General features: G+C 44.4%; 1 protein-coding gene across 4 annotated transcripts in view; it reads right to left on the bottom strand.

The window, feature by feature from the left end:
- The window catches only part of LOC116069279 (up-regulator of cell proliferation), a 43,495-nt gene that overhangs the window by 11,579 nt on the left and 19,571 nt on the right, over nucleotides 1–12,345 (bottom strand). For 3 of the 4 annotated variants that reach the window (XM_031339811.1, XM_031339812.1, XM_031339809.1), the window contains exon 2: nucleotides 287–313. Coding sequence is in view for 1 of the 4 variants with exons in the window: in XM_031339809.1 (XP_031195669.1) it covers nucleotides 287–313 (27 nt within the window). In the remaining 3 variants the exon portion in view is untranslated. Of the gene's footprint in view, nucleotides 1–286; nucleotides 314–1,868; nucleotides 2,044–12,345 lie in introns of all 4 variants that reach the window. The other variant, XM_031339810.1, reaches the window with a different exon arrangement.

The following is a 12,345-nucleotide window of genomic DNA, read 5'->3' as shown; positions in this document are numbered from 1 at the left end:
TTCTAAAACCTCCAATCTCAGGCTATTGAAATGGCTCAGTGGTAAAGGGCACATACTGCTCATCTAGAGGACCCGAAGACAGTTCCCAGTACAACCACATATACTTACAGTCTTTCAAAACTGTAAACTCTGGGTATATCCTAGATCCATGAAATGAGACTCCCTGGGAGCTGTGCATGTGCAAATACCCCAATGACTCCAATGTACAGCCTTATGGAGACACACTAGCCTGGAAACAACACCTCATACAGCTGCCAGACACTCAGAAAGACAAAAGGATACATACCCTTTGACCAGTAATTCCACTTCTACCCTAAGGAAAAAAATTAAGATTTAATTACAAAGATGTTGATGTGAGCTTGATATTCAATAGCAAAAGCTTTATGCCTGTTAAAATCAAAGTCCAGTAAGAGGGAATTACAGTCCTATTCTACAATCAGCACAAAATATTCTATGGGCTTCTTTTTGTGAACAAAGCAATTTCAGGTGTACAAATTAGTAGGGATCAAGTTATAGAATAGTATAATATAAATATGATAAAATTACATATGTTTTGAGAGAGATATAGAAACATGTTCATCAAAAGTTAAGGGTTCCAGAACAAAAATGTTTATAGTGAGGGCTGGAGAGATGGCTCAGTGGGTAAGAGCACTGACTGCTCTTCCAGAGGTCCTGAGTTCAATTCCCAGCAACCATATGGTGGCTCACAGCCATCTGTAATGGGATCTGATGCCTTCTTCTGGTGTGTCTGAAGTCAGACACAGTGTATTTATTTATAATAATAAATAAATAAATCTTTTTTTAAAAAACTGTCTATAGTGTAGAACTATGTGGGGGTAGCATATACCTATAACCCCATCACTTAACAGGCTGAGGCAGGAGTATCTCAACTTCCAGGCCAGCCTGGTCAACACAGCAAATCCCTGTATAAAACAAACAGTTCAGGCAAAAAGGAGTAATCCTCTTTGCTTGCTGTCATTGTGTGTGTGTATTGCTGAGGTACAAACTCAGGGCCTCCCACAAGTTAAATGGTCTACTACTAATCTATAGCCCACTCCCCAATCCAACACCACAGAAGCTGAGGCAGGAGAATTACAAGTTCCAAACCCAGATGAGGCCACAAAGCTAGATCCCAAATCCAAATATAAAATAAAATTCTAAAATTTAAAATTATTTTAGGTGTATCATAGAAATATCACGGGCCAGAGAGCTGGTTCAGCAGGTAAAAGTGTTTGCCTCACAAACCTGACACCTGAGTTCAATCCTGGCAACCCACAGAAGAAGCCAGATGCAGCAGCACTGACAAGAGCTTAAATATAAGGCAGAGATGGGAGAACAGGCCAGCCAGTCTATGGTAACAAAGAGGACAGGAAGAGCAGAGGAGCAACAAATGCCATCTCAAAAGCAAGGTGGAAGGAGAAAGCAACTCCTAAAAAGCTGTCTTTTGACCTCCACAAGTACACTGTGGCTTAAGAATGCCTGTACACACACACACACACACACACACACAAACACACTCACACACACACACAAACACACTCACACATACATGTGTGCAGATAAATACAAATGCACATGTGCATGCACACCCATGTGCAATACACATGCTCACGCGTGCACACACACGCACAAAACATTTTTTTAAAAGGAGAGCAAGCAAGCCTGAGGGTGAAGGTTCTAATTGGAAGATGAACACCCAAATATTGGGCAAAATTTATAAAACTTGCAGGGGTACTGGGGTAAACTGCGACCTCTGCATACGTACTCATGTGTCACATGCCTAAGTCTGTATATACATCTATTTCCTGTGTTTGCTGAATGAGCCAGTAAGCAAAGACAGAGCAGTAAGCAATGTGAACACCCCATACCTTTAGAGTCATTCCATGTTAAGAGAACTAAGGACTCCTTGGAGATGCTGGCTAACACCAGGACTGAGAGGGAGAGAAGAGAGACTTGAGCATGTGGGTAAGGAAGCTCTCCGCAAAGCCTTGGAGAATGTCTCTGCATTCATGTAGCAGCTCAAGGGACTCCCATTGGCCAGAGCTGGGATAACACAAGCAGGAAAAAAATAAAATATGGTAATTAAAAACCACTGAGGGCTAGAGAGATGGCTCAGTGGTTATGAGCACTTGTTGCCTTTGCAGGACCTGGGCTCTATTCCCAGCAGTCATGTGGTGGTGTAGAACTATCCACAGCTTCAATTCCAGGGGCCTTCTACTGACCCGACACACACACATGTTGTACAAAATACACACATACAGGCAAAACACTGCTACGTATAAATAAACCTCAAAAGGAAAACAACCCAGGGGGCAGAGGCAGACAAGATGACTGTGAGCTCACCTAGGCCTGTATAGTGAGACTGTCTCAAAACCAACAAGAAACAAACACTGAAAAACAAAATTAATTTGTCCATGTAGGTAATAAATAGCTCAACAAACAGTCACACAGGTAATAAAAAGTACTCGCTCACAACAGAATAATACAAGTGCAGGGGTTAGAACATTAACAGTGTCATCAGGGGGCTGGTGAGATGGCTCAGTGGGTAAGAGTATCAACTGCTCTTCCGAAGGTCCTGAGTTCAAATCCCAGCAACCATATGGTGGCTCACAACCACCTGTAATAACACGAGCCCTCTTCTGGTATGTCTGAAGACAGCTACAGTGTACTTATTTATAATAATAAATAAATCTTTGAGCCTGAGAGGAGGGACTGAGAGAGGGGGGTGGGGGGCGCAACCAGAGCCAACCGGAGCTGACCTGAGCCTAAAGTCAATTCCCAACAACCAAATGAAGGCTCACAACTACCTGTACAGCTACAGTGTGTACTCATATACATTAAATAAATAAATAAATCTTTTTAAAAAGAAAGAAAGAAAGAAAGGAAGGAAGGAAGAAAGAAAGAAAGGAAGGAAGAAAGAAAGAAAAAACAGTGCCACCAGGCCAGACATAATGACTTAGACTTTAAATCCCATTACTCAAGAGGCAGAGGCAGGCAGAGCTCTGAGTTTGAAGGCAGCCATGGCTATAGAGTGAGCTCCAGGACAGCAAGGGCTACACAGAGAAACCCTGCCTCAAAAACAAACAAACAAACAAACAAAAAAGAATAGCACCATCTTTCCACTGGAGTTGCTCAGTCTCGAGTCTCCCTAAGAAGTGCCAGGGAGGAAAACTCAGCAGCAACTAACAACATAGCTCAAGCAACACTTCCAGAGTTGACCCAAACTAATGTTAACAGTGAAGTCAGACCCTTAGCGCACACCCACGGTGTCTCCAACAGAAGGACCTCGTACCCCTGCAGTGTTTTATTCAAGAATAAACTGAACAATTATAACACACTGAAGACAAGTGGCCTTCTATCAGAGGGTGAGAGATAGAGTATCTCAAATGTACACATAAGACAAAGGAAACATTCCAGAAAGACACACACAGCAGCCAATCCTAGATTATATCCTGAAGAAGAAATGTTAGGGTGAAGTGAAAATGAAATGTAGGTCTAGTCAGTGCTGTGGTTATATAACAGAGTATCCTATTTCCTAGGAAACAGATACTGAAGGGCTTAAGGGGAAAGTACCAGGAAGCAAGCTACTCCTCTCCCTGCACACTGAATGCACTTGGAATCCCAGAGGTCACTGCAATAAAAGCCCAAAACCAGCACAATGGTATTTGGAGGTGGGGTGTTGAAGGTGATTAGAAAAACTCCCAAGAATGAGTTTATTAAACAGAAGAGGTCCTGAGCTACCAGGAGAGTCTAGCTGGTGGTATGGCTCAGTGGTATTGCATTTGCATGGCACATGCAAGGCCCTGGTTTGAGAGCAGGACTGCACAGTGAGACCCTGTCTCAGAGAGGAAAAAGTACTAGAGTAAACTGACTGTAAGTAGGTCCGTGAGATGGCTCGGCAAGTTAAGGTACCTGCGGCCAAGCTGGGCAACTGAGGTCAATCTTTCATGATGGGAGGAGAGAAGTAAGTTGTCTCCTGACTTCCACATGCTTGCAGACACACAGGTGTACACACAAGTACACTCTCACTCATGCACATGCACACTAAATAAATAAAATATAAAAGAACTGTGTCTGGTTAAGCATAGTTCCTCAGAACAGGAGCTGCAGGCCTGTCTCAGAGATCCAAGAACACTGCCAGAGGATCACAGACAGGCTAAGCCAGACAACCGGTTTCTACAGCTCAAGACATTGGTCCAGCCATGTCCCAAGGCTGGACACTCATCCCAGGCTATGTATTCTGGCTAGTAGTCAAGTCAGGAATTTGACTTCAGCCCTTTTTATTCCACAGAAGGAAACCATAAGCAAACAGCAAAGGATGGCATCCCAACCATACTCATAGAAAGTGTGTACGTTGGTTGGCAAGTTCTGTGTTTCATTTTCTTTTTTTGCAAACCACGTCAAAGCAAGACTTGGGAAACCATCACTGTTCCTGAAATATCAGGTTCAAGAAAGGCAGAGCCAGGCTTGGGGCTGGTCCCTTCTAATCTACAACCTCACTAAACACACAATGCCTTTGAACAGACTGAATGTATTATTCCACATTCATATGTTGAAGTCCTCACCCAATGTGATTATATTTGGACTTGAGATCCTTAAGTAACTTAGCATCAAATAAGCCTATGAGGTGAGGCCTTCACGTGACAGTACTGTTGACCTCCAAGAGGAGGGACATTCTCCCCCTGAAGACACAGAGAACAGGCCCTCACCAGAAACTGAATCTCTTAAACCTATCTGCTATCTCAAGATCTGTGAGAAAGTCAACAACTATAATTGATGTGTCCAGTTTATAGTGCCTTCCAGCAGCTCATGTGGCCCCCAAATCCACACTACAAGGTGGGAAGCAGGATTCAGAGAGGTGTGGCAAAGATCTGCTCACATCCCCAAACAAGGCTGGAACCCCAAAATCAGCTGGTTCCTTTTTAGCACATTCTCTTTCTTTTATGAGTTTGCAAAGTTGTTTTGTTTGTTTGTTTGTTTGTTTTTTCGAGACAGGGCTTCTCTGTATAGCCCTGGCTGTCCTGGAACTCACTCTGTAGACCAGGCTGGCCTCGAACTCAGAAATCTGCCTGCCTCTGTCTCCCAAGTGCTGGGATTAAAGGTGTGCGCCACCACTGCCCGGCAGTTTGCAAAGTTTTTCAGCTTTTTGGTTCATCTCTTTTTTTCTTGTGGTGCTGAGAGTTGACAAGCACAAGTGAGCCCGGCACATCCCAGAGTGAGTACAGCACACGCTCACCCTACAGTGAGCACAGGTGAGCACAGGTGAGCCACTCACCAACTGTAAACATCAATGAGTTACTAACTGCTTTGGATAAGAATGCCTCTGTTTTAAAGTCCTCTTCCCCTTCTGCCCTACAATTCCAGAAAGTGGCAAGAAAGTCCAAGATTCCTCTTCTCCTTTGATGCTGACTGTGGACTCTTATCCTAAACTAAAATAATATCCCAAGAAATTTGTCCTGCCCCAAAGCCCCGCTTTATGGGACAGAAATATTTAAAAAACCCTCTGAATATGTGTTGTGGGTTGAACTGTGTGTGATCCTACTTGGAAACAGGATCCTTGTGGGTCTAATTAGCTAAATAAAGATGAGGTCGCAGCCAGGTAAGATGGTTCATGCCTGTAATCCAAGCTCTTGGGACACTGGGGCTGGAGGTTTGTGGCTAAGTTTGACACTGACATGAACTACCTAGTGAGTTCAAGTCCACTTGAGCTATAGAGTAAGATTTTTGACTTGGAATAAACAAAAGATGAATAAGTCATGATGTGGTAGTGTGGGCCCTTACTCCAGTTAGCACTCTCCTTATGAAAGAGGAAACTGGACCCACATGAAGGACAGCAACAGGCGAAGACTGCAGTGACGTGTGTGATCCAGGAAGAGACAGATGTCAGCAGTCATCAACTCTTGGACTTTAAAGCCTCTAGCAGTGAGAGGACAGACATTTTGTCAGCTGTCTCCAGCGTTGTTGTACAACATTTCCCTCCCAGATTCAAACCTTCCAACTTGGAGGGAAACTTCTTTAAGCACAGGTTGTAAAGGAAAAATGAGGACATTCTGGGGCAAGGTAGAACACCCCATCTTTCAGAAAAACTCCCTCAAGACAGAGAGTAAAAAACTTAAAATAGCTTCAAGAAGCCCCTGAAACTGATTGGAGTCACTTAGTTCCTCCTTTCCAAGAGTGAACAGTGAAGACTGAGGTCACTCCTGGAGTGATCAAACTGCACAGAAAAGTCTGAGAGCAGCCCAGCAGCCTGGAAGAGGCAGGGAGGGGCCAGCTTCCTGGACAAGGCTCAGACCATCTGTTGCGCCTCTTGCAGTTGTACAGTGTGTTCTATGAGCAGTCACCCATGCTGGGGGGGGCTTTGGTGATGCAGCTGTCTTTGAGTCATTTCTGCTTCTATAAGTTACTCTTTACCCATACTCTGAAGTAAACCCAATAAAACTCTTTAGCTCATTTAATTGGACTTCCATGGTATCAGTGCTTGCTGTCATAGGCCCCATGATCTGGGATAAATAGACGTGTGTGTGTGTGTGTGTGTGTGTGTGTGTGTGTGTGTGTGTGTGTGTACACATCTCCCCAGGAAAAGTCTATCACACAACAGTAGTACCTTGTGACACAAGCCACAGGGAACTAGCATAGTGTATGTGTGGCTCAACAGCTGTGTCATCTCATTCACCTCAGTCCTCACAGCTTTCTAAGTGCCTGATTCTTCTCCATATAAAAACCCTGGTCATACTACCCCAGAGCCCGCCCTAATCCTGTATAAGACCTCATTTTAACTAATCATACCTACAAGGGTCCAATTTCCAAAGTCACATTCACAGGGGCTCCGGCTTCAACCTACCGTATTGGGAGAACATTAGTCAGATTATGATAGCACCTATGCTAGGCTGGGTCGAATCATCTGTTGTGCCTTATTTCCTCCCAATTGAGACATTTCCTCCTGGAGGGAAGGGGAGCTCACAAGGCTCAGAAAGCCCAGCCAGTTACAAGAGCCACAGGCCCCTACCCAAGTTACAAAAGCAATAAACTGCAGCCCCAAGATGGCTTGGTCAGTAAAGTCCCTGCCATATAAGCACTGGTGTGGAAATGGTGGACAGTAATTCTCACACATCTGCTACTCCCCTCTGTGGGATCAGAGATGGGCAGATCCATGGGGCTCACCACCTAACCAGCCTGGCTGGGTCAAAGTGCTCCAGGCTCACTGAGAGATCCTGACTTAATGAAATACCATGAAAACGACTAAAGGGTTGGAAAATAGCTCAAACGTTAAAAGCATGTATGCTCTTCCAGAAGACCTGAGTTTGGGTCCCAGTGCTACATGGGTGGCTCACAACTACCTTTAACTTCAGAACCAGAACACCCTGGTTTTCTAGCCTCTTGGGCACTGCACTCATGCACAAACCCATACTCTACCATACATATATACATGATAAAAAATAAAAATAAAAAAGTAATTAAGTAGAGGACTAGAGAGATGGCTCAGTGGTTAAGAGCACTGACTGCTCTTTCAGAGGTCCTGAGCTCAATTCCCAACAACCACATGGTGGCTCACAACCATCTGTAATGGGATCCGATGCCCTCTTCTGGTGTGTCTGAAGAGAGAGACAGTGTAGTCACATAAAATAAATAAATAAGTCTTTTTAAAAAAAAGCAATTAAGTGATTAAACAGACACCCAACATGGACCTCTGATCTCCACATATATGGGTATACACGCCATACAAACATCACATAGTACATAATAAACAAGTAAGAATAGGAGTGATACGACAGAGACGGCTCCGCAGGTGAAGGTGCTTGCTATCAAGCATGGTGACCTGAGTTCCATCCCTGGGGCTCACTCAAATAGTGGAAGGAGAGGCGACTTCCACAAGTTGTCCTCTGAACTCCCCATGTGCCCTGTGGCATGCCCCGTACTGCCCCCACACACATACACACATGCGTATATACATACATACATACAGAACAAACAAAAATACAAAATAAATAAGGATAAAAGCAGTAAATAAGGGCTAGGACACTGTCAGGTAGCACTGCATGCAAGCTCCAGGGATGCAGCCACCAGGGTCACCACGCCATGCATGCTGGTTTCTGGGTGACACTGCTGCTTTTGAACCACCATGCTCCTATAATTAACCCAATAAACTTGAGTGGACCTGTTTCTTTAGTCAGACTATCAGGTGCATGAAACTCCAGTACTGGAGGGAAGTTGGGGCTGAGACAGACAGATCCCTGGTCTCAAAAATAAAGGTAAACAGCAACTGAAGAAAGGCACTCAACAACTGTGGGCCTCCACAGAACACGTGCAACACACACACACACACACACACACACACACACACACACACACACAAGCAAATTCATTTTGGATCAGGTTTTACTTTAAAGCTTTGTTGGGCTTGATTGCCTTCTCCGTGGGAAGGGGAAGTATAGCGTGCTCTGCATAAGCTTGCTATGAGGATTAGTTAACTGTCAAAAGGCTCAGGATGGGGCTTGACAACACATTTGTTGGAAGTGGGCCGGATCTAAATTTAAGAGTACTCTCTGGACTGGAAAGTCCCTGACTCAGAGATTCTGGTTTGTTTCTAGGCACAGAGAGGTCAAGAGCAGGTCTGACAATGAAGAACTACCCCTCGGAGCCAGAACACTCCAGCCTGCAGTACCCCCACTAGATCACCAAGTACACAACTAACCATGTCCCACACGCAGAGGTCATGGCAGCGTCTGTGCAACAAAGGTAAGTATTCCTGTCAGATCTCCCCAAAGCACAAGCGTGGCATGTCAGTATCTCTCCTCTCCCCCCAGCCCCCAATATCTGGCCCACTCCAATAGGAAAGGCAAGCCCTCCCACTCCCACAGATGCTGGGTTGAGCATCTTCCCAGACAGGGAGAGCAAAAAGACTAAAATAAAACCTCGGGTACCTTTTGATGTCCAGAAAATTATGTTAATGCAACAGCTTTTAGCTGCTCTGAGAATTCTGGATAGTGGGGATGTCCTGTGGGGAGTGAGCAAAAGTGGATAGGAGGTCTCCAGGTGAGGTTATAAAGATCAACTACCTGACCGGAGAGTAAAGCTGGACAGTGAGGCTGGGGGAGAGAAGGCGATAGGAGAGCAGGGAAGGCGGCAGGAGAGAGGAAAAGGACAAGTTGAGAAAGGCAGGGAGAGATGGAGCTGAAGAGAAGGCTCATAGCTGTAGTATAGAGCTTGCATCCACTCCCTTCAGCTCTAGGGACCCTAACAATCTCTTCTGACCTCCCCATGGTGCACATGCAGGTAAACATTCATACACACAAAACAAGCTAAATAAATAAATCTTTTTAAAAAATTGGCAGAGAGGGACTGGTGAGATGACTCACAGCAGGTAAGAGCACTGACTGCTCTTCAAGGTCCTGAGTTCAAATCCCAGCAACCACATGGTGGATCACAACCACCTGTAATGAGATCTGACACCCTCTTCTGGTGTGTCTGAAGACAGCTACAGTGTGCTTATTTATAATAATAAATAAATCTTCAGGCTGGAGTAAGCAGGGACTGAGGGAGCGGGGTATACTGGAGTAAGCAGAGGTCCTAAAAGTCAATTCCCAACAACCAGATGAAGGATCACAACTATCTGTACGGCTACAGTGTGTATTCATATACATAAGATAAAATAAATAAATCTTTTTAAAAAAAATTGGCAGAGAGAAAGATTGAAAAGGAAAGGAAGAAAGGAAGAAGGCCCTACTTAGGGTCCCTCCTTCCCAGGCACCAGCCTGAGCTCTTTTCTTTCTTTTTTTTTCTTTTTGGTTCTTCGAGACAGGGTTTCTCTATGTAGCCCTGGCTGTCCTGGAACTCACTCTGTAGACCAGGCTGGCCTCGAACTCAGAGATCCGCCTGCCTCTGCCTCCCAAGTGCTGGGATTAAAGGTGTGCGCCACCACTGCCTGGCCAACCTGGGCTCTTATCTCCCGCTGAGTTCCTCTCACCCCATCCTCATGCTCTTGCCTTCACTGGGTTTCTCTCCCAGCCCCACTCAGCCATGGATCCTCCTCCTCTCTCACTCAGCTCCTCTAACATCTAAGTCCTTCTTCCTTAGTGTGTGGGTGATGGCCACAGCCCAAACCAAGAGTTGAAGAATGTGGGTTCACTTTCAGGCAAACCAAGTGTCACTTGTGGAATGTGGGTGCTCAGATTTCAGTGTTACCAATTGAATCAAATGTTATCGGGTCAAATAAATTAGGCTAAATATTACTGAGGAAATACCAGGGGCCAAGGAGGAAGCTTCCTACTTCTTGGGGAGGCCTATCATATATGTGTGGGTATAAGGAACTCTTAAAAATCAACAGCAAGGGGCAAAAACATGCCATTTACAGAATATCTTGCTGGTACCAATTTTAAAGTGGCTAAGATCTCCACCTTAAAAAAAAAAAGCCAACTCATTCCTCTTTTTCTTTTGGAGGGGGTTAGAGAGACAAGGTCTCAATGTGTAGCCCTGCTTGACCTGGAACTCACTATGCAGACCAGCTGGCCTCAAACTCTCAGAGATCCACTTGCTTCTGCTTCCAGAGTCTGGGGATTAAAGATATGTAACCTCAGTTCTACAGAAGGCCAGTTCTTTGCCTCTGTTCTTCAACTGTCTAGGGATACATATGGGCGGCATTACCTCAGACAAAATTAACCATTCTTAACTGAATACTGTAACCATGCCACAGAATTTGACATAACTGTCAAAATTTAGGTATCCATTTCTTTTGTCATAGATAGAATTTCAAGCCAGGTCTGACGGATCATGCCTTTAATCCCAGCAGACAGCATGGGAGAATCTCTGAGTTCAAGCCCAGCCTGATCTATAGAACTATATAGAGAAACCCCATCTTGAAAGAAAAACAAGATATTGTTGGTCAAATAAAATGAGCACAAAACAATACAACAATATGACGACTCTCAAGCTTCTATGTACAGACAGACTGAACAGCAGCAGGCTTGGGTGGCATAGGCCTATATTCCTAGCTGTTCCAGAGCTGATGCAGGAGGATCATGGCTGATCCTTGAACACAGCTTGAACATAGTTCAAGGCTAGCCTGAACCATGTAGTGAGACCCTTCTCAAAAAAGTAAAAAAAGACCCCAGTAAGACCTACTTCAGATATAGAAGGCTGACTTAGCTTGTGTGGGTTCAATCCCCAGATACTCCTCTAAAAACAACAGAGGACTGAACACAAAGGGAAGACTGCAGAGTGCTCCCCAAACTCAGCAGAGGCACAGGGAGACAGGGTGCTCCCTAAACTCAGATGAGATACGGGGAGACAGGGCGATAGCTCATTTCATCTGTAAGGCTGTGTAAGTATAACAGACTACATAAAATACACACACACACACACACACACACACACACACACACACACACACACACGCAAACGCCCTGGGGTTTCACTTTCCAGAGTTTCCAAGTTTTCGTTCCTTGTAATCAACTGCAGACTAAACTGAGAAATAAAAAAATAAATAATTCCTAAGTTTCAAAGTTCATACTGTTCTCAACAGCATGAAGGTCTCCTGTCTCTGTCCAGTCACACCCAGGACATGAATCATCCCTTTTGCTAGCATATCTGTGATGGATGTCAGCAACCTGTTAGTCACTTAAAAATCTTCCTGATTACCAGGTCAACTGTCATAGTATCACAGCTTGTATTCAAATGACTCTTACTTTACTTACAAATGGCCCAAACTACTGTTATTACAGTATATTGTATGAATGTTTCATTTTTATTACTAGTTGTTAATTTATATATTAAACTTTATCATAGGAAAGTGTATACAAGAAAATATGCATACAAAAATTTCTTGGGGCTGGAGAGATGGCTCAGCAGTTAAGAGCACTTACTGCTCTTGCAGAAGACCTGGGTTCAAGTCCCAGCACCCAGTGACTCACAACCATTTGGAATTCCAGTTGAGGGGATCTGAAGCCCTCTTCTGACTTCCTTAGGTACCAGGCATGCATGTGGTGCACACACAAACAAGCAGGCTAATCATTCATATACATAAATAAATCTAAAAAGAAAAAGAGTTTAAAGGTTTGCTGTATTAGCTAGGTGTGGTAGTGCTTGTCTGTAATCCAAGTACTTGGGAGATAGAGGCAAGAGAATCAGGACTTCAAGGTCGCCCTCAGCTGCAGTGAGTTTGAGGCCTGCCCAGTCTACATGAGACCCTGTCTCAAAACATTTGATGTTAGCCAGTTTTGGACATTTGCTGGGTGTCTTAGAAGAAACCCTCTCAAGATAAAGCAACAGTAGTATTTTAGTATTGTTTTGTTTTGTTTTGTTTTTCAAGACAGGGTTTCTCTGTATAGCCCTGGCTGTCCTGGAACTCAC

This window comes from Mastomys coucha, unplaced genomic scaffold (genome assembly GCF_008632895.1).
Source record: "Mastomys coucha isolate ucsf_1 unplaced genomic scaffold, UCSF_Mcou_1 pScaffold22, whole genome shotgun sequence".
Classification (NCBI taxonomy): domain Eukaryota; kingdom Metazoa; phylum Chordata; class Mammalia; order Rodentia; family Muridae; genus Mastomys; species Mastomys coucha.
Note: the sequence above shows the minus strand (reverse complement) of the source record. Positions and strands in the feature narration are given on the sequence as shown.